At 47.3% G+C, this 22681-nt stretch overlaps 1 protein-coding gene across 6 annotated transcripts in view; it reads left to right on the forward strand.

Annotated features, from left to right (window-relative positions):
* The window catches only part of atp8b2 (ATPase phospholipid transporting 8B2), a 38374-nt gene that overhangs the window by 8552 nt on the left and 7141 nt on the right, over positions 1-22681 (forward strand). For 2 of the 6 annotated variants that reach the window (XM_066721564.1, XM_066721563.1), the window contains exons 3-21: positions 7790-7851; positions 8931-9044; positions 9974-10072; positions 10484-10545; positions 12001-12073; positions 12283-12353; positions 12542-12948; positions 13082-13170; positions 13312-13508; positions 15332-15540; positions 15751-15794; positions 15907-16072; positions 17992-18180; positions 18407-18522; positions 19121-19285; positions 19508-19619; positions 21501-21606; positions 22021-22168; positions 22445-22628. In XM_066721564.1, the coding sequence (XP_066577661.1) occupies positions 7790-7851; positions 8931-9044; positions 9974-10072; positions 10484-10545; positions 12001-12073; positions 12283-12353; positions 12542-12948; positions 13082-13170; positions 13312-13508; positions 15332-15540; positions 15751-15794; positions 15907-16072; positions 17992-18180; positions 18407-18522; positions 19121-19285; positions 19508-19619; positions 21501-21606; positions 22021-22168; positions 22445-22628 (2613 nt within the window). Of the gene's footprint in view, positions 1-2932; positions 3810-7789; positions 7852-8930; positions 9045-9973; positions 10073-10483; positions 10546-12000; positions 12074-12282; positions 12354-12541; positions 12949-13081; positions 13171-13311; positions 13509-15331; positions 15541-15750; positions 15795-15906; positions 16073-17991; positions 18181-18406; positions 18523-19120; positions 19286-19507; positions 19620-21500; positions 21607-22020; positions 22169-22444; positions 22629-22681 lie in introns of those variants that run through there. The other 4 variants (XM_066721566.1, XM_066721565.1, XM_066721568.1 and 1 more) reach the window with 3 other exon arrangements.

Raw genomic sequence — 22681 nt, forward strand, 5'->3', positions numbered from 1 at the left:
ATATTACAATAATTGATTTGATGAATTCAGTTCTCGTAATGTATCTTAATCAGGTACTCTGTTTAACTTATTTGCACATGTATTTGCATTGACCTCCCTAGAACCTTTTGTTTTAATATATTTTTGAAGGTTGATTAGTGTTATTGAATTGATTGTTACAGAAACTAGCACCAGAACAGGGACCAAGTCATTACTTGTGGAGTTGTTTTATTTGATTTGGGTATGACTACTGCACTCTAAAACAACATAGTGACGTCTTAAAAGGGTCGTAAGTTACATTTAATGTGTATAGCTGTTTAATCACCCTGTTTGGCTTCATTTTCTAGTTGTTGATTGTTGCTTGATGAGATCAAAATGATCTGTCCTTCCTTAAGTTAATCTTATATATTGTAGTGCCGTGTCCCTGCCAAGTGGCACTGTGTGAAGGGGAGCTGCTCTAGCATTAGTTTAAAGGGACAGACACATGTTGGGAGCGGCCCTCCACAGGGAAATGGACCCCAGTGGTCTGGACTAGGGGGGTTGGTTGACTTGTAATTAGTTGTGTGGATGTTATTACCTGTCTGAGTTGTCCTGTGAATCCCTTACCCCTCTGTTGTGCACTTTCTGTCTCAACCTGGATTTTTCAGAAGGAGCCTGGCATAGCCCCCCTGCCTTTCTCCTTGATCTGTGTCTTTCTCAGTGTATGGTTCTACATTAGTGGTGGGCAACCCAAAGTGCATCCACTTGCGGCCCACGGTCAACCCCCCAAAAAGTTATAAAAAATAACAATAAAGTAGTATATTTATGCCTTCATAATACATTGTTGATATGTATTTATTTAATTATATTTAAATTAAAATGTAGCATGTGTGGCTTGTTAATGTGGTAAAAAGGGGTCTTGCAGCCCAGGCAGTTATTTGACACCCGGACAGGTTGCTCTCTGCTGTTCTACATGTTCTTGTAAGAGCAAGTTGACTGAACACAGATTTGTCATTCTCAAATTGGTTACAATACAAATCTGCCTTGGTGCATTTCTCAATTTCCATTTTACAGTCACTAATTTCAGTAGTTGCTATGAGTTTAAGCTTATACTGTTGTATATACACCAATAACAAAGTTTTTAAAAGTGGAGTAAAATTAAACTAATGTATTTTGTAATTCAGCTTATATGGATGAAAAGGGTGTTTCACAAATCGTACAATACATGGTTCCGTTTTGAAGTATTTGTTTGTATGATGTGGAACCAATGCAATATTTCTGAGGGCCAATATATGAAGCAAGCCACGGAACCCTTTTTGGTTCTATACTGCACCATTTATTGGTGACCTGCAGTTCAGCTTCTCACATGATTTTACAGAGGGACAATGTGTGTGTGTGTGTGTGTGTGTGTGTGTGTGTGTGAGAGAGAGAGAGAGAGAGAGAGAGTGATTGAGTGTGTTTTATTGTCTGCTAGTTCCAATGGAGCTGTAAAGGAGGAAAATAAGGATAAGTGCTGTTTCAGATACAAACGATCATTAAGCATGATCAGAGCGAGAATCCCTCCCCTCTCTCCTATCGCCTCATCTCTCCCTTTTTCCTGCTGACTCTCCTTTCTCCCCCCTTCTCTATGTCTCTGTCTTTTTCTCCTCTCCTCTCAATCTCACTCTCCTTCCCCAGTTCCAACCTGGATGATCTGTAAAGAAGCTCAGTGTGTGAGCATCAGGCCCCAGTGACCACTCCCACAAGGCCACCAGCCCCCAGTGACCACGCCCACCGGGGCATGCACTTGAGCAGTAAGGGAAAAGCTTTGCAAATATTGTATCCCATGCCTTTAGTCTGATGCGTGTTGGTGCAGCAAAATACGTTCATAATACTCCTATATAGGTGTTCGTGGCTGCTGAGTCACCACTTCGTCAGCTCACTGGAGTGTGCCTGCCGGCGTCTGGTATTGCTGACTTGATTGTATTTTATTGTATTAAACGAAACGAGAGCACGGTGAGGAAGGGGCATACAATCAGTTAAATAAATAGAGCACATGGAGGCGATGCATTAATTACTGGTGTAGAAGCAGCGCGCCTCGGCCAGTGTATAGCAGGCGCCGTGTCCTCTGCGTGTCTGTGGGGGACGGTGGCAATGTCACCATCCGCCACTGGAAGGACAGCCCCCACCGAGCACGCCGCAGAGCAGCGCTTCTCTCCCGCTGGCGGCTCCGGCTGTTTTAGTGCCAGCCTTGCTCGTCTGGCTTGTCCCTCTCCCCGCTCACCTCCTGTAAACACCGGCGGCTGCGACAAGGAGCATTCAAAGCGGGATTGTGAGTGCCTGCTCCTTACAATACGCAGTGCATTTAAGGAAAGTGCGAACTAATGCTATTCCCCCCTTTACATCTCTTCAATTGAGATCTATCTATCTATCTATCTATCTATCTATCTCTCTATCTCTCTCTCTCTCTCTCTCTCTCTCTCTCTCATATATATATATATATATATATATATATATATATATATATATATATATATATATATATATATATATGTGGCTGGGGGCTATGCTGCGCGTCCTCTCCTCACCCGTACAGGCACTCTCTCTGCACATGCACGGACACCTGCCTGGCCCAGTCGCCAGCCGCAGAGCCCCTCTCCCCTCTCCCCTCTCCCCAGCCTGCAGCAGCCCGTCCAACCGACCCGCCACGGTCGTGCAACTGGAGGCGTCTGTCGGACGACATTTTGGCTCAGGGCGACTTGGCGGGACGCTCACCGCAGGTGGAGTGTGAACCGGAATGGCGTCCGGTTTCGTAGTCGCCGTGACCTGTTTCTGCGCGAACCTCGCCTCCTCCCTGCAGAGGCAGTTGCTGTGACAACGCTGACAGAGCGCAGCCATTGGTCGAGCAGCGGCGAATCGAGGGCGGCCGGGATTACGTCATCTATAAAAGGGCCCAGTAAATTCGCAGTGCGTGTGTGAGAGTGTTATTGTTTTGAAAGAGGGGAGACGTCCGGCAGCCGGGGGCTGATGGCGTACTGTTTTCCTGGCGAATAGAGGAGGGGACTCGTTCTGTTTGGTTTTTCCTCCTGTGCGAGATTGGCGGGCAGGAAACCCTTCAAGAAATCTGACAACTCGCAGACAAGCGCAGCAGCATTCATGCTCAACACAATGCCATCGGACGAGCGAAACAGGATCCACAGCGACTCTGAAGACACTGAGTGGATTGTGCGCCCGTATTCCTGCATTTTTTGATATTATTTAAACTACCTCGGCCGCTGTCTTGAAACCATAATTATCACAGTAATTACCATTTTAAAAAGCCAAGTTGTTGTTGCTGGAAGTTCGTTTTTTAATCGTGTGCGTGTGCGTATTTTCTGCACTATACTACTACTACTACTACTACTACTACTACTACTACTACTACTACTACTACTGTTATTAATAATATTGGTGTGGGGGCTGATGCAGCGCTACAGTGGCCGGCTGCTACACTGAGCTAATGACCTAAGCGCTGCTGCGGCAGAGCCGGAGAGACGCGGCCCCGGGAGAGATGGGCACAGAGGGGCAGAGCAGGCACCGCCGCACCGGTACCCGCTTCCCATGCTAGCGGGGATGCTGCATCCTCGGACCTCGGCACAGGGCACAGCGGCGTTGAAAGCGGACAGGATTCCCTTTGTCGCTCTTAAAATGACACACAATTAGAGTTAAAACTAAAATGTAGGAATATTTATAATTTATATTAATAGTAGTAAAAGTAGATACAATGACTATCCCGAAAGATATCCCGGAAAAGTGGTTTCCTATCGTGGTTCCTCTGAAAAGGAAGAAACAGGAAGGTATTAACTGCGTTAAAGGCGCCAGAAAAGGGACAGGTACACGTTTATTTATTAATGTGTTTATTTAATTTGTTATGGTATTTTATGGCTTTGCTGGTTTGTGGTGTTTATCCATGCGCAGTATTCACATGTCAGCATCACTTGTCGGTTCTGTTGTTTTGCATGTAACATGTCCCGCAGTCTGAGCGTTGTTTTGTCCCACAGGTCAGTTACATACACGACCTTCTTCTGAATGTGGTTTATACTTAATCCGGAAAAGTGAGATTGACCGAGGGCGGTGAATAATCAGATAACAATAAAAATATGTTTTGAATTTTCCCGTGTGTGTGCTGGTGACTGGTGGTGCTCTGCCTGTGCCCTGGTTGCTGTTGGGAGTGATGTGTGAGGACTCTGGTGTGGCAATTTAATAAACACCCTTCATTTCCATGTCTCCATCATGTGTGTTTCTCTTTTTCTTTCTGTGTCCTTCCATCTCCATCCCTTTCTATCTATTTAGGATTGTCATCATATTATTAAAACCCTACATACCACTCACTCCTTGTACCCCCTGCCCTCATTTCTGTGTAACTTACCACCTAAAACACCCTTACCTGACTGGTATTACCACAGACCTCCCAGCTGAATAGCTGATCGCAATAATTACAGGCCGCTGTAGGCAAGAGCTACACATTTAGACTTGTTCAAACTAATAACTGAATCAATAGTGTGAGAGTCAGGCTGAAAGGAAAACCAGCAGACTGTATGATCTGGACCAGGGCAGCTGTATGTTGTCAGTCTGATTAACCATGAGAAAAGCATACATTTATCCTTATTTGTGTGGCATGGCTATCCTCATAGTACAGTTGGTAAACCTTTACTGTCAGAGTGCCTGTGACCAGCATGCCTTCTCCATGTGATCAGCCTCAGGCCTTAGTCATGAGGACCTACTGACATGAACAGCACTGTTGTCTGTAGCAGGAGTTGAGGTAGAGTGGAGGGGAAATGAAGGTTGTTAAAGACTTAAAACCAGGAACTTCCCAGTTCAGACAGCAGTCCAGTACAATCCAGTCAGTGACTCTGCAGCAGTCCTCCTGTCCAGTCCAGTCAGTGACTCTGTAGCAGTCCAGTCCAGTCAGTGATTCTGCAGCAGTAGGACAGTCAAGTCCAGTCAGTGACTCTGCAGCAGTCCAATCAGTGGAAGTCCAGTCTAGTCCAGTCCACCAGCAGCTGGACAGTACAGAATTGACATCTTAGCCTCTGTGCAAGTATGCTGTAGACAAAAGCTCGCAAAGTCTGATGGTGGCTCCTGGTCTGCGTTTTGGTGGGCTGCTGAATTCCGGGCCGACCAATGGAGTTGAAGTGCATGTGTCCTGGGCACTGCCACCCTCCCCCACACACACTTGCTCTGTGTTGCCAGCAGTGTCTTTAGGGCCATGCCAACACTGGACTGGCTTCCTTTGCAGAGCCTTGTGCACATTGTGACACTTTAGCACTGCACTCTGCAGCAAAGCAGACCGTTATGTGTTTCTTGCAGTGGGGCACAGCTGGGCTGGTTACCGGGGTCAGCACAGCTGGGCACTCGTGCTGCTCTGACTCTTCATGGTGCTGCTGTAGCTTTGCTGACCGGCAGCAGAGACGCTGTGCACAGTACAGTTTTGGTTGGTGGGGCATGATGTCATCTGCAGCCAATCAGCAGGCAGGACTTTGTAGGAGAAAGTGTATGTGATGTGTTTCTGGTGGGGGGGGGGTGTAGGATGTATCAGTTTGTGTTTTCTACTGATAACAGAGTGGAGCAGAGAGGGGGAGGGAGAGGGGGCTGAATAGGCTGGCGAGTTAGTATAGCACTGTGATTTTTAAACTGATGGGTGACCTTGGAGAGAGAGGGAGGCAGAGAGGGAGGGAAGGAGATGGGAAGAGACAGAGAGAGAGTTGGCGCACCTTTGTGATTTTAAAGCGATGCCTAGTGAAGCAGGGAGATGGAGAGAGAGGGAGGGAGAAGATGGAGATGGAGGGAGAGTTAGTCTATTATTCTGATTGTAAACTGACCTTGACGGTAGAGAGAGGTGGAGAGATGGGGAGGTGGAATAAGAGAGACAGAGATAGTGGGTTAGTCTACAGTAGCTGACTGTAGAGCAGAGGAGGGAGAGAGGGGGTTAGTGTAGCAAACTGACATTGACATTGAAAAAAGGAAGACAGAAGGACAGAGAGAAGTGGACAGTTTGATTGTCTTGGTTTCTGAAGGGCACCAGCCTGCATTTCATCAGCAGGAAATTGAGGGGGGGGTGGGGGGTCAGTGTATAGGAGGCGTCAGTCAGCCTTTAAAACAACACGGCACTCGATGAGACAAATGTGGTGCTGTGCTGGAGGAGCAGAGCTGAGAGTAGGACAGGAAACCACAGGCTAAAAAGAAAAAACAGAAGTGCTTTATTTACACACAGATTGACTGACTGACACGTACGCTGACTGACTGCCACACTTACTGACTGACTGCCACACTGACTGACTAACTGTTACACTGACTGACTGACATATACTGATTGATATAAGCGGACTGACTGACTGAGACTCTGGGTTACATAGTCACAGAAAACCACATCTTGGGTGGGCGGATTATTTTATAATGATCTTGGGACGGGGGGATTTAAGTTCAACCTTCACCTTCTTTCTCTCTGATTCTTCCTGTGGAGATGGGTGGTGTTGGTCTTGCGGTCAGTCCCCTTGCAGCTCACCGCAGCGATCGGGCCTCTCTGGCACTGTGCTGTATTCAAGTCAGATTATAGCATTGTGCTCAGCTGCTCTAGACAGAGAACCGAACAGATGTCTAAGTGTGTCCCCACTCAGCTACCATTCAAGTCATCGCACACCATTCTGTAGTTTTCTAGGGAACCACTGTTGTTTTCATATGGCGAACTTCACAATGCATCACTTCAGCTGTGGTAGTGGGCTCTCTCTATCTGCTGTTGTGTGGACGGCAGGAAATGCGTCCTTGGTTGTGAGTGTGTGTGTGAGAGTGTGAATGTGCTTGTGCTTGTGTGTGTTTGTGTGTGTGTGTGTGTGTGTGTGTGTGAGAGTGAGCCTGTGTGAGTGTGTGTGCTATGTGAGTGTGTCTCCCTCCCTCCGCACCTCCTCTTAGTGCTTTCCCTGGGCTGTCGTTACTCCGAACAGGCTTTTCATTTTTAAAAAGAGTGGGATCAATATTTGATGAGCTGGGGGAGGGATGTGTAGTCTCCCAAACATAAACACATCAGCAGAAACGTGGAGAGAGGAGGGGGGAGGGGGGGAAAGAGAAATGCTTTTCCTTGCAAATTTTCTGCAGATATGCTGAGGGCTTCATGTATAGACTCTGCATAGTACTTCTGCAGCCTCTGATTCTAGTATAATATTATTATTATTATTATTACTATTATTATTATTATTATTATTATTATTATTAATAATAAAACAAAACCAATAATATTTTTATTATTATTATTATTATTATTTTACGATGTCATACTGTGGGAACCTGCAGATCAGTTAAAGTGGAAAGAAACACAGTCACAGATGTCACTGGATAGATGTCACACACACACGTACAGTCCTACACACACACACATTAATATTGATTATGGTACACATACACATTTTCAGAGACGCACAAATAGACAGATACACAGTTTCACACACAGAAAGACATACAACAGTGCATGCCACACTCACAGACCCACAATGAGATGCAGAGTGTGTGACAGGATATGTGTTGGGCCCTGTCTCATTTCTGCACGATACACAGAGACAGTCAAACTCTGGCTTTTTAGTCCAGCTCAGTCCATGCAGGGTTTCTGCACAGCTGCACACAATTATGTATTTTTCATTCAGTTACATCGTGAGGGAAAGCGGGTGGTGTTGCAGGGCTGTTCTGCAGAGGCTAGGAGGGGCTGAACCTGTGGCTCCATGGCCGGCCCTAACCCCGTGGATGTTAGTGTTATAGTGTTAGAGACTTCGTGTCTCTCTGCAAAGAGATCTTCTTTTTTTATTTTATTTTTCCCTCTTTTCAGCAGAGGAGGAGAGGAGAGTACGCGCCAATGATCGGGAGTACAATGAGAAGTTCCAGTACGCGGTAAGGAGGGAGATCAAGTTTGAATTGATATCTGATTGATTGATTGGTTGGGTGGGTGGGGGGGGAGGGCTATAGTCTGCACAGCACTGGCTGTGCCCTATACTGTACTATACTATATTATACTATACTTTAGTCCACACAGTGTTGGTGTCAGTCTGGGCAGTATGCTATACTATACTATACTAATATTGTATATTGTAATATTAGTCCTTTTATCCCTGCTAGATAGCACTTCAGTTTTATTATGCTTCTTGCGTTTTTGATTGTTTTCCTCCTTGCTCCCTTTCCTGTAGCCCTTGACTGTGACCCTACATCTTGACAGCACTTAGCTTTCACCATCCAGGATATAGAACCTCAATTACTGTACTTGTGTAAATTGTAAATTGGAATTTGTAAAATGTATTTTGACTTGCTATGTTTTAGTTACATTGAATTTGTAATGATTGATGCCTTGTACTTAACTGTATTATTGCACTTATGTTGTAAGTCGCCCTGGATAAGGGCGTCTGCCAAGAAATAAAAATAATAATAATAATAATACTATAGTTCACACAGCGCTGGAACCAGTCTGGGCCCCTATACTATACTATAATATAGTCCACACAGTGCTGCCTCCAGTGTGGGCTCTATACTATACTATACTACTGTCCGCACAGCGCTGGCTCCAATCTGGGCCTTACCATTAACAGCAAACTATCAGGTTTGAATGAGCCAGGGACTGTTCAGTTTATTGTGCCACAGCGCCCCCCTGTGGCTGTCCAGGGCCAAAGTGTGGGCTGCTGTGGTCAATGTGATGGATTTTAATGGATTAGTGGAGGAGTTGGTTTCTCTGGTTTTGTGTCTGAGCCCCAGTTCTTGTGGTCTAGCACAGTTCAGCATGGCTCACATCCTAGCTGGCTGGTGTGTCAGTCTGTGTGTGAGTGTGTCTCTCAGCCTGTGTTTGAGTGTTCTTTTAATTAGTCTCTCCTTTCTCTCTCCCTCTCTCTCGGCTTTCGACTCTACTGCACATCTCCCCCTCCCCCTCCTCTCCTTCCCTCTCTTCCCCTCCCTCTTCCTCACTCCTTTTCTCACTTTCACAGAATAACTGCATCATGACCTCCAAGTACAGCATCATCACTTTCCTGCCTGTCAATCTCTTTGAGCAGTTCCAGGAAGTGGCCAACACCTACTTCCTGTTCCTGCTCATTCTGCAGGTAAGCATGCGTGGGCTTCAAAGGCCTGTGCTGTACTTGCTGTTGTGGCCGAGGGGCTTATGTTGTGTGTAGTGTGGCAGCCCTGTAGCTGGATTCGGCCTGGATTGCCCCCTATGGACCCCTTAGACACAGAACCATTGATTGGTGGTACTGATTCTGGGAATAGATAGATTCCTAGATAACATGAAGAGATAGGGAGATAGATAGATACATACACCGATATTGAAGACATGCATATAAATGCAAGTGTCACCATTTCCATTGCAGCCGTTGTGTGTTGATCTAGCACATAATTGCAGGGAGAGAGAGGGGAGGGAGTGGAGGGGGAAGGGGGATAGGCGGGAGAGGGAGTAGGGGGGGGAGGGGGACAGGCAGGGAGGGGGAGAGGGAGTAGGCGGAGAGAAAGAGAGACAGGGTGAGTGGGGGGGAAGGAGATGGAAGCACATTCGATTCAGAGAGGGAGGCGGAGAGAAGGAAGAGGGAAAGAATTTGAGAGGGTTTAAGATGGGGGAGGGAGGGAGGGACGGACAGAGCCGGCCGCAGACACTATCAGTTTACAGCTCCTTCTCTCTCTGTGACCGTGTCTCTCTGATCTGAAGGACAATAGGACAGACAGGCTCACTGAGACACTACCAGAGAGGGAGGGAGATGGGGCCAGAGAGTTGTGGGAGATGGACAAGAGAGAGAAGGAGGGAGGGAGAGAGAGAGAGATACTGAGAGGCTGTGTTTAATGCTGATTAGCCCAATTACTGCTTCAGCCTAAATATAGCACAGTACAGTGCAGTAGATTACACTACACCCCTAACCTCTGATGCTTGGTACAAAATCCAGTTTCTACACCTCTCCCTCCCCTTTTCTCTCTCTCTTTAATGCTTTGTACACCATTCAGTTTATATACATTAACCTCTCTCTCTCTCCCTCCTTCTCAGCTGATCCCCCAGATCTCGTCGCTCTCCTGGTTCACCACCATCGTGCCTTTAGTCCTGGTGCTGAGTATCACTGCGGTGAAGGACGCCACTGACGACTACGTGAGTCTGACACACAGAGGGATGAGAGAGAGACAGTTTAAGATACAGAGAGAGAGAGAGAGATGAGATATGAAGAGACAGATGAGATGAGACAGTAACCAAGAGAAAGCGAGATGGAAGTTGAGGAAGAGACAGAGAGCTGAGAGACTGCAGACCCAACTAATCCACCCAGCATCACTGATCCCTGACAGCCCCATCATCACAGCAATATGTGTATAACTGTAAAAATAGCCCTGTTGTTGTTACTATTACTACTACTATTACTACTACCATTACCACCACCACCACCACCACCACCACTACTACAACTACTAATACTACTGCTAAAACTACTACTACTAATAACCATAACGAAGTTGGTAATTGCACTAACGATGCTGTGCTAACGAGCGGCTCCTCTCTCTCCGGCAGTTTCGCCACAAGAGCGACAACCAGGTCAACAACCGCCAGTCTCAGGTCCTCATTGGCGGCATGTGAGTACCCGTATTGATCCCGCCCCATCAGACTATCGATTAGTGATTAGCTATGACTGGTTATTGACCCACCTGTGAGAAGGGAGAGCAGAACTTGGGGAGGGGCTTAGTGACTGAAAATTGATTTGGAGCCAGACTACATACACCAATCAGCCATAACATTATGACCACTGACAGGTGAAGTGAATAACACTGATAATCTCGTTATCATGGCACCTGTCAGTGTGTGGGATATATTAGGCAGCAAGTGAACATTTTGTCCTCAAAGTTGATGTGTTAGAAGCAGGAACAATGGGCAAGTGTAAGGATCTGAGCGACTTTGACAAGGGCCAAATTGTGATGGCTAGACGACTGGGTCAGAGCATCTCCAAAACTGCATCTCTTGTGGGGTGTTCCCGGTCTGCAGTGGTCAGTACCTATCAAAAGTGGTCCAAGGAAGGAAAAGCGGTGAACCGGCGACAGGGTCATGGGCGGCCAAGGCTCATTGATGCTCGTGGGGAGTGAAGGCTGGCCAGTGTGGTCCGATCCAACAGACGAGCTACTGTAGCTCAAATTGCTGAAAAAGTTAATGCTGGTTCTGATAGAAAGGTGTCAGAACACACAGTCCATCGCAGTTTGTTGTGTATTGGGCTGTGTAGACGCAGACCAGTCAGGGTGCCCATGCTGACCCACTGCCGAAAGCGCCTACAACGGGCACGTGAGCATCAGAACTGGACCACGGAGCAATGGAAGAAGGTGGCCTGGTCTGATGAATCACGAGTTCAAGGTGTTGACTTGGTCTCCAAATTCCCCAGATCTCAATCCAATTGAGCATCTGTGGGATGTGCTGGACAAACAAGTCCGATCCATGGAGGCCCCACCTCACAACTTACAGGACTGAAAGGATCTGCTGCTAACGTCTTTTTGCCAGATACCAAATTACACCTTCAGAGGTCTAGTGGAATACATGCCTCGACGGGTCAGGGCTGTTTTGGTGGCAAAAGGGGGACCTACACAATATTAGGCAGGTGGTCATAATGTTATGGTTGATTGGTGTATATCGAGTCGTCTAAATTATTATTATTAAAAAAAAAAAAAAGTAAGTACAAATAAGTACAAAATTCAATAAGATGAGCAAAACAGTGGGCCAGTCCATTGTGGGTGTGGAACGGTCCAGTGTTCGGTTGTGGTGTGGATGTGGATTTTTGTGTGGTGGGTATGGAGCACTGCAGGGTGTTGGGTTGAGTGCAGTATCACTATATTTCAGAGGGAGGGAGGGAGTGAGTCTGGCTTGGTTAAATCATGTGCTGCTTTAGACCTGAAAAAGGGGCTGAAATTGGCATCATAAAGTGTCTAACAAGTCCAATTAACCAATTAAGGAAGTTAAACCAGAGCACCTTGGCCCAGGTGGACTCGACTAGAAGAACATTGGTGTATTGTGTGTGTGTCTCTCTCTCTCTCTCTCTCTCTCCCTAGTCTTCAGAAGGAGAAGTGGATGAATGTGCGAGTGGGCGACATCATCAAGCTAGAGAACAACCAGTTTGTGGCAGTGAGTTGGTAGTCTCACATTCACTCTCACACACACACTCACACACTCACACACACAGTGATACCAACAACATGCACATACATAGACCAGTGCATGCACACACAGACACAAACAGTTCAGCACAAATTACTGTTGACCTACCTTTTCTGTCCCGGTGCCTCTTTCATCTCTGTGCGTCTCTGTGTCTCACGGCTGTTCTCTATTCCCAGGCTGATCTCCTCCTCCTGTCCAGCAGTGAGCCACACAGCCTGTGCTACATCGAGACGGCCGAACTGGACGGGTAGGCCCACGCACTCGCATACTCACACACACTCCCACAGCCAAACACACGCACACATCTCACACGCACACATGCGCCAACTTACATAGGCTCACACAGTTTGGCTGTCTGTCTCCCTGTGTCTGCCCACCTGTGTTGCACTCTGTCTGCCTGTCTGTCTCACTGTATCGCCTGTCTGTCTGCCATAGGGAGACCAACATGAAGGTACGCCAGTCCCTGCCTGTTACCTCGGAGCTCGGAGATGCTGAGAGGCTGGCCCAGTTCAACGGTATGAGCACTGACTGCCTCTCTCTCTCTCCTGTCTGCCTCTCTCTCTCTCTCTCTCTCTCTCTCTCTCTCTCTCTCTCTCTTCCTGTGTCTTGCTCTGTCTCTCACCATTGTACTGACATTCTGTACTTCTGCCCCTGTCTGTGTGTGTGTGTGTGTCTGTGTGTAGGGGAGGTGATCTGTGAGCCTCCCAATAACAAGCTGGACCGGTTCTGTGGGACTCTGTACTGGAAGGACAGCAAGTACAGCCTTAGCAACCAGAACATGCTGCTGAGGGGCTGTGTGCTCCGCAATACGGAGAGCTGCTATGGCCTGGTCATCTTCGCAGGTGCGCCTGTTTGCCTCCCTGTCTGCAGCTCTGTCTGCCACCCTGTCTCCCTCCCTCTGTGTCTCTCCAGAGTACTAGAATCCTGAGTGTACTAACTAACCTTTCTCTCTCCCTCCCCTTCCCTCCCTCTCAGGGCCCGACACTAAGCTGATGCAGAACAGTGGACGCACCAAGTTTAAGAGAACGAGTATCGACCGGCTGATGAACACTCTGGTGCTCTGGGTATGAGACTCATTCTCCCCCTCATTGCCTCTTCTGCTTCCACCTCCACCTCCCCAGCCCCCTCCTCCCTCTGTCTATCACTCCACTCATGTGTGTGTGCTCTCTCTCCCTCTGTGTCTGTGTGTGTTGGTCTCTGTGCAGATCTTCGGGTTCCTGGTGTGTATGGGTGTGATCCTGGCGATTGGGAACGCGGTGTGGGAGAAGGAGGTGGGCTCGCTCTTCCAGCTCTACTTGCCCTGGGACCAGCCTGTTGACAACTTCCTGTTCTCTGGCTTCCTGTCCTTCTGGTCCTACGTCATCATCCTCAACACCGTGGTGCCCATCTCCCTCTATGTCAGGTCAGAGACGCAGCCTTGATGAACACGGTCGCTCCCCCTGGAGGAACACAGCCCTTATCCTTAAGAAAGCAATTTATACACAGCACAGGGCACACAGTAAATACACCGTGCAGAGCACACAGTACACACACAGCCCATAGCACGCAATACACACACAAGCATAGAGCACACAGCCCAGAGCACATAGTACACACAGCACACAGTACAGTAGTGTGACCCAGTTACAGGATCTGACGCATAGCTACAGCAGTGCCTGACAGGACTATTGATCATGCGTTTTATGTGATCTGCTTATCGCTTTTATTGATTTGTCGTCTTCTTTTCCAACTTATTTCTTCAATTAATTTTGTTTTTCATTACTACTTTCCACTGATTTCTTCAGAACCACCCCCCAGGTAAGATTGACACCCCCCTAGACCCAAACTCACACCCCACCAATCCCTTAGACCCCCCACCCCTCTGCGTTATGCTGTGCAGTGTAGTCCAGTGTATAGTGTAGTGCAGTATAGTACAGTTCAGTGTATAGTGTAGTATAATACAGTACAGTATTGTATAGTGCAGTACAGTATAGTACAGTATTGTATAGTGTAGTATAATACAGTATTGTATAGTGCAGTACAGTATAATACAGTACAATGTTCAGTACCATTGTATAGTGCAGTATAGTGTAATACAGTGCTCTAGTATAATGTATTACAAGACAGTGTATATAGTGCAGTACATTACAGTGCTCTATAGCAGATGTTCTCAAACTTTTTGGCTGGCACCCCTCCTGTACATTTGGGTCACAGCTTGTGGTTGATGTTGAGCTGCACAAACTCATCGATTTTTATTTTTTGTTAATGCGTTTCCAAAATATTGCAGTACAAATTCCTGGTGAGCTCGTTTCCCACTAATATGACATTTGTCACCTCACATTAACTGTATTTAGTCTGAAACTATCAATAAGCATCCCACAGACGCTGCTCTACAGTCCTCTATTCTGATTGGCCATGACTGGATATGGAATAATCTAATAACCGAGAACCAGTTTCCACTCTTGTGAGTTGTGTGAAAGTGTGGAAAAAGTCGTTTCACAGAGATAGGTTGATGCAAAATAAATCCGTTTATCCAATGCGATTTCAGCAGGGCAGCAATGAACGGTTGTTGAATCCCCTTTTGACTTTTTACCTGTTCAACTCTTTACTCTTTGCAACTCGTGGCCCACAGTTTGGGAACCTCTGCTCTGTAGTATGTCATACAGTATAGCGTAGACCTACTCAGAGAACATAGAACACTGGGATAAACTCAAATGGCATATCCAGGAAGTGGACTGAACTGGCCTAAACCAGACTAAATAGGGTGGGGGGGGGGGCTCTTGCTGGCCCAGTGTGCATTGCCATGTGTATGCCCCTGACTCCAGCATTAACACAGCAGAACGTGCCTCCCATCAGCCCCCTCTCTCCACATGGCTGTGCAACTCCTTCCGTCTCCATAGGCTTCCATTGGCATCCAGTCAACTGGCAACTTAAAGACACTATATTAAAATTCTCCCCCCATTTTCTCCCTCCTTTTATCTCTCTCTCTTCTTCTGTACACATTCACTCTCTGCCTCATTCCACCTCCTGTTCTTCTATTACCCCACCCCCCTCCCTCACTCTCTTCCATTCTGCCCCACCCTCCCTCCTGTTCTCTTCCCTCCACTGTCTCTCTCTCCTATCTCCTTCTTTAAATCCCCCTCTCCCCCATTCTCTCCACCTCTTCGTCTGTCTCCCCACTCTTTCTGCCTCACTCCTGCTCTCTACTCTCTCCATTTCCCTCTCCCACCCCCACTCTGTGTGCAGTGTGGAGGTGATCAGACTGGGCCACAGCTATTTCATTAACTGGGACCGGCGCATGTTCTGCCAGCGCAGCCAGACCCCGGCTGAGGCGCGAAGCACCACCCTGAACGAGGAGCTGGGCCAAGTGGAGTACATCTTCTCCGACAAGACTGGTACCCTCACCCAGAACATCATGAGCTTCAACAAGTGCTCCATCAACGGCAAGGCCTACGGTAAGAGCAGGCCAGACACTCGAACAGTCATCACACACAAACGCACACTCACGCACTAGCAAAATAAAACGCACATTCACACAATATTGTGCACTCAATAACACTCACAATCACTCATGCACTTGCACAATAACACACACTGTACTTGACTGTATACTGCACACACACACTCTCACTGAACTGTCTGTGTTCCCGCGTCTCTGTTTCCAGGGGAGGTGATGGACACACTGGGGTCGCAACCCAAAATGAGAACAGTAAGACCTGCCTTCACTATTCTCTGTGTGTGCGAATCATGGTTTAGTTGTTGGCATTTTTGTTTAAGTGTTTTTGTTATTGAACGTCCCCCCCTCTCCATCCCCCCCTCAGAGAGCAGAGCCGCTGGATTTCTCCTTTAACCCCCTGGCTGACGGCAGGTTCACCTTCTATGATGCGTCCCTGCTGGAGGCAGTGCACCTGGGCGAGCCAGCCGCCTGCGAGTTCTTCAGGCTGCTGTCCCTGTGCCATACCGTCATGAGTGAGGAGAAGAGCGAAGGTGAGAGAGAGAGAGAGAGAGATCGACACTGCAGCCACTGTGAGCAGGGAGAGATCGAAACGGAGACACTTCCTGCTGTCCTGCTCGAAATACACAGACATATGAAAAGAATACACAACCGAATTTCTGAACCATATCGGAGAATTCACACTCCTCCCAGATACTGAAAAGGTCCCCGTCCTTCTGTGAGAGGAGGAGAACACTGCGTTATAGCAGCCAAATATGTGTCTGCCTGCCACAACTGGAGGGACAGTGTGTGGATGGCCTGCAACCACACGGGCCCACTGTTACAGGGAGGGGGGGCACCGATAGCTCATAGTCTAATATAGGATCAGCGCATCAGAGGGGGGGCAGTGTTAGAGCTGCTTTCTAAAGGCCGATTTATACTTCTGCGTAGGTCCGCGTATGCGTCTCTGCATAGCGACGCAGAGCAGGGGTTTGTGGGTAAGCGTAGCCTGCAGAGGCCCACAGACGCACCAACGCCACTCCTCCGAGATCTCAACAGCGCGTCTCTGCGTCTCTGCGTCAGGCCAGCGCTGATTGGCTGAGCAGGATACTCTGTCAACAGAGAAACCATGTGGTGACATCCGAAAGTATTTAAAATGCATCCACAAAACGCATTTGTCCACAGAATTAGTATTTTGTGAACATAATTCACATTTTATCCCACAAAATTCCCATGTATTTCGTGCTTGGCAATTTTGGACAAAAGGTAAAAGGTACTTTGTACGGAATGAACAATTGGCATTCATGATTAAACAGGTGATGATCAAGGCATTGATCCAGAGACCCGGGTTTACAATATGATCAGGATTGAATTCCAAAGGAAAGTTAGAAACTTGCAGCGATGATGATCAGACGAGCGCTATATCAAGTGCAAATCTAATACAGTAAATAATTATAATTAATATATGATGTGTAGCAAATAGCATGTTTCACCAATAAACATGATTATAAATATTTCACAATTTACTAATTTGATTACAAAGCCTATATTGTTGGCTATATTTATTAAAGTATTCAGTGGGCTATAGCCTATCACATAAATTGCGGGTCTGGTGTTTGGAGAAGAATGTATTATAGCTCATTAATTTTGAGGAGTTTAACAGCAGAAACGCCATGTATGTATCTAATTCAAATATATAGTAACATATAAGAACAGATATGCAGGAGAAATGCACATACGCAGAGACGTGTATATGCATGTTCTAGTGTTAAGTGTCTAGCCAACTATAGCAAGAAAGTAGAGATCTGCACATACAGGATGCAATTTGTATGTGTGTGTGTGTGCGTGTAGTTTCTGTAATAATAATAAAATAAGTCATTAACAGGATGTGTTAATTTACATCCATACAATCGTAGGTGCACCATAGATAGAGTTTCGTTTCTGTAGATTGTGTTGTTAATGCAACACTGCCTCCTATGGACGCGTCAACCTTATGTGCAAGTATGTTGGCAGACAGCTGTGTGACCTGCGCATGTACGCAGAGACACAGACGCAAAAGTATAAACTAGCCTTAAGGTGGGGGAGGGGGGACTTTACTGGGAATGAGGAATGTTTTTTTTGATGTCTATTTTTTTTCCCTAAATATTATTACTATTATTTACTATGATATATATTACTTTTATGTATTGAAATGTACCTAATCATACTATTATCAATTATTTTATTTTTATTTATTTAATTATTTTAATGATGTTCAATCTGTGTATTTATTTTTTATTATTTTTGTACTTTATTTTCTATAAATCTGTACTTTCCAGTTGATATGTATCAATTATATCACACGTCTTGCCAATAAAGCTTGCATTGAATTTAATTGAATTGAGAGAGAGGAAGAGAGAGGGACAGTGGAAGAGGGAGATCTGTGTTCTATTCTTAATAAATCCTGTTTCCCCCCCCCCCAACCCGCCTTTAGGAGAGCTGCTGTATAAGGCCCAGTCTCCAGACGAGGGCGCTCTGGTCACGGCCGCTCGGAACTTCGGTTTCGTGTTCCGCTCCCGGACCCCGGGCACCGTCACCGTGCAGGAGCAGGGCCACCCAGTCACCTACAGCCTGCTGGCCATCCTGGACTTCAACAACATCCGCAAGAGGATGTCTGTCATCGGTACGACCCCCCCCCCCATCTCCTCGTCTCCCTCTTCAGCATTGTCGTCGGGCTGTGTTTCTGTCTGGTCTTTGTGCATGTGTGTTTGTCTCTCTGTCCGTCTCGCTCCGTCTCTCTCTTTGTGGGTCTGTCTCTGTCTCTCTCTCTCTTTCTATGTGTCTGTCTGTCTCTCTCTATCTCTGTCTGTGTGTATCTCATGCTATGTCTCTACCTGCCTGCCCCTCAGTACGTAACCCAGAGGGTCGGATCCGGCTGTACTGCAAGGGCGCCGACACACTGCTGTTCGAAAGGCTGCACCCCTGCAACCAGGAGCTGCTCAACATCACCTCAGACCACCTTAATGTGAGTGTCCATCCGTAGTGACACTACAGATGCACAGTGCCACAGAGTTATATCGCCACAGCTACCGTAGCATCCAGACACTGAGTGTTCTGCAGTTGTAGTGCTGCAGGGACCTTGAACAACAGTGACATCTGCTGGCCAAGTGGTGAAACAGTCACCCATCCTTTCTCTCTCTCCCTCTCTCAGTCTCTCCGTGGATGTGTACAGTTCAGTCTGTCTCTTTACTCTCTTTCCAATCTCTGTCTGTGAACAACATGCTCGCTTTTCCCTCTCTCTGCACCCATCTCCCCGTGTCTCCTGCCCTCTCTCTCAATTTCAAAGACAATGACAAACAAATTCAAGTTGCCAAAGCAATTGAACATTACATATATGTATGGAAAATAAATAAAATAATAATAAATCACAACGCCTTATACAATTTATTAAAGTACAGAAAAGAAGACAATATAAATGATATATCTCTATCTGTCTTTGTACGACTCCCTCTGCATACCAGTCTCGCCCTCTCTTTTGTGTCTGTGCCCTCTCAGCCTTTCTCTCTGCGTGTGTGTAAGTGCCACTCACTCTCACTCTCTCCCTCTCCCCTCTGCGGAATCAGGAGTACGCTGGGGACGGTCTGCGTACGTTGGTGCTGGCATACCGGGACCTGTCAGAGGAACAGTATGAGGAGTGGGCGAGGAGGCACCGCAGCGCCAGCCGGGCCACTGACTACCGAGAGGAGAGACTGGCGGCCGTGTACGAGGAAATAGAGCAGGACATGATGGTACTACCCCTGCGCTGATACCAATAGTCATACGGATACTGAAGCTGACACTCATACCAATAATAATGCTAATACCCATACTAATGCCAATATTGATACTGATACCGATAATGACACTGTTACCCAAACTGATACTAATAGTAATATTGATACCAATACTGATGTTGATATTGATACTCCTATTGAGAGTGATATTTATAGTCTGTCTGTGTGTGTGTGTAGCTCCTGGGAGCCACAGCGATTGAGGACAAGCTGCAGGAGGGTGTCCCAGAGACCATCGCCATTCTGGGTCTCGCCAACATCAAGATCTGGGTCCTGACTGGAGACAAGCAGGGTGAGCACTGTCACTATTACAGCACTGCACACTGCACTGTCACTACTATACACACACATGCACTGCACTGTTACTATTACACACACACACTGCACTGTCTTACTACAGCACTGCACACTGCACTGTCACTACTATACACACACACGCACTGCCCTGTCACTACTACAGCACTGCACACTGCACTGTCACTACTATACAAACAGACACTGCACTGTCACTATTACACACACGCACTGCCCTGTCACTACTACAGCACTGCACACTGCACTGTCACTGCTACACATTATACAATACTGCACACACATGCCCTGGAGCTGCGCTGATGGTCTTGATGGGAACCCCAAGGCGTTGCCTGAGACCTGGGAACTATTTATAGTGTTTGCTAGACCCAGGCCAGGGGCTAGGGTTTGTTTTGGCTTTTATAGTCTTTGTAAAGACTTCCCTGTTCTTTACCACACACACATCCCACACCCTGCTCTGTGGCACAATACATTTATTTTTATATACATATATGTGTATATATGTGTGGTGTGTGTGTATATACAGTACTGTGCAAAAGCTTTAGGCTATAAAGTAAGAATGCTTAATAGATTATATATATCAATTAACTAAGCTCAGCTAACAAGGTGAGGTTGCTGAAGACAGTTTACTGTCAAAAGTCATACACCATGGCAACACTGAGCACAGCAACAAGACACAAGGTAGTTATACTGCATCAGCAAGGTCTCTCCCAGGCAGACATTTCAAGGCAGACAGGGGTTTCTGGATGTGCTGTCCAAGCTCTTTTGAAGAAGCACATAGAAATAGGCAACGCTGAGGACCGTAGACGCAGTGGTCGGCCAAGGAAACTTACTGCAGCAGATGAAAGAGACGTCATGCTTACTTCCCTTCACAATCGGAAGATGTCCAGCAGTGCCATCAGCTCAGAATTGGCAGAAAACAGTGGGACCCTGGTACACCCATCTACTGTCCGGAGAAGTCTGGTCAGAAGTGGCCTTCATGGAAGACTTGTGGCCAAAAAGCCATACCTCCGATGTGGCAAGAAGGCCAAGCGACTCAACTATGCAGGAAAACACAGGAACTGGGGTGCAGAAAAATGGCAGCAGGTGCTCTGGACTGATGAGTCACAATGTGAAATATTTGGCTGTAGCAGAAGGCAGTTTGTTCGCTGAAGGGCTGGAGAGCAGTACACGAGTGAGTGTCTGCAGGCAACAGTGAAGCATGGTGGAGGTTCCTTGCAAGTTTGGGGCTGCATTTCTGCAAATGGATTTGGTCTCCTCAATGCTGAGAAGTACAGACAGTTACTTATCCATCATACAATACCATCAGGTAGGCATCTGATTGGCCCCAAATTTATTCTGCAGCATAACAACGACCCCAAACATACAGCGAAAGTCATTAAGAACTTCCAAGGAATCCTGGAAGTGATGGTATGGCCCCCACAGAGCCCTGATCTCAACATTATCGGGTCTGTCTGGGATTACATGAAGAGAGAGAAGCAACTGAGGCTGTCTAAATCCACAGAAGAACTGTAGTTAGTTCTCCAAGATGTTTGGGCCAACCTATCTGCCGAGTTCCTTCAAAAACTGTGGAAGTGTACCTAGAAGAATTTATGCTGTTTTGAAGGCAAAGGGTGGTCACGCCAAATATGGATTTGATGTAGATTTTTATTCTGTTCACTCATTTAGTTAATTGATAAATATAATCTATTAACATGTCTATTTTTGAAAGCATTCTTACTTTACAGCATTTTTTCACACCTACACAGTACTGTAGATAGATAGAGAGAGATCAATACATTGCATCTAAACTTTTCCTTCTCTTCCCCCCCTTTCCCCCCACCTCTCTCTCTCTCTCTCTCACACACACACACACATACAGAGACTGCAGTGAACATCGGGTACTCCTGTAAGATGCTGACTGATGACATGAATGAGGTGTTCATGGTCACAGGGCACACCGTGCAGAGCGTCAGAGAGGAGCTGCGGTATGACATAGAGAGGGAGGGAGGGAAGGAGGGAGTAAGGCAGAGATGGATGGAAGATGGGGGAGCGAGCAAGCGTGTGAGTGAGTCAGGGATGGATGGAAGGTAAAGAGGGAGGTTGGGAGAGAAAGAGAAAGAGATGCACTGTGGTAGTGGGAGAGTATGGACCATACCCCGTGTCTGTGTGAAAACTGGGTTAGGGAAATCTATTATTATTATTTCTTTCTTAGCTGACACTGACTTGCAGTTTTCACAAGATACACTTAAAAAAACTGCAGTAATGCAAGCAGTACTAAATACATTAATGATTATTGAGAAGAATGAGGGCCCGTAGCGCCCCCTACCACAGCCAGTGAGGTGTCCCTCCACTGATGGTTGACTGACTATTGGTTTGTTGCTGGTCGGTTGGCGCGGCAGGCGTGCCCGGGAGCGGATGCTAGAGCTGGCGCGGGCGATGGGCAACGGCTTCGACTGGGAGGAGAAGGGCGCCCCTCCCCGGCCCCCCTCCACCCTGCTGGACACCCTGCCGGGGGAGTACGCACTGATCATCAATGGGCACAGCCTGGTGAGAACGAAATGGAGGGAGGGAGTGGTTGGTGTGGGGCTGGAGGAGGGAGTGGAGGGTGTACTAGGGCAGAGAGGGAGGAGGGGAAGAGGGTGGAAGAGTGAGAAGGGACAGTGTCAAGTGTGAGGGGTTGTCCAGGGTGCCTGAGTTGACTCCTGCTCACATTTCATTTAAGTAATTTTCCTCTCTCTCCCCCTTCCTCCCTCTCGCTGCTCTGCCTTCCCCCTCTCTGTATTCTTCCCTCCCCGCCCCTTCTCCCCTCCCCCCTCTCCACAGGCACACGCCCTGGAGGTGGACATGGAGCGGGAGTTTGTGGAGACCGCCTGCGCCTGCCGCGCCGTTATCTGCTGCCGGGTCACCCCCCTGCAGAAGGCCCTGGTGGTGGAGCTGGTCAAGAGGCACAAGAGAGCCGTGACACTGGCCATCGGGGACGGGGCCAACGATGTCAGCATGATCAAGAGTGAGTGAGGGGGAGAAGGAAAGAGAGGGAGAGGAAGATGGAGGGCGTTTGAG

This window comes from Amia ocellicauda, chromosome 14, assembly GCF_036373705.1.
Source record: "Amia ocellicauda isolate fAmiCal2 chromosome 14, fAmiCal2.hap1, whole genome shotgun sequence".
Lineage (NCBI taxonomy): Eukaryota > Metazoa > Chordata > Actinopteri > Amiiformes > Amiidae > Amia > Amia ocellicauda.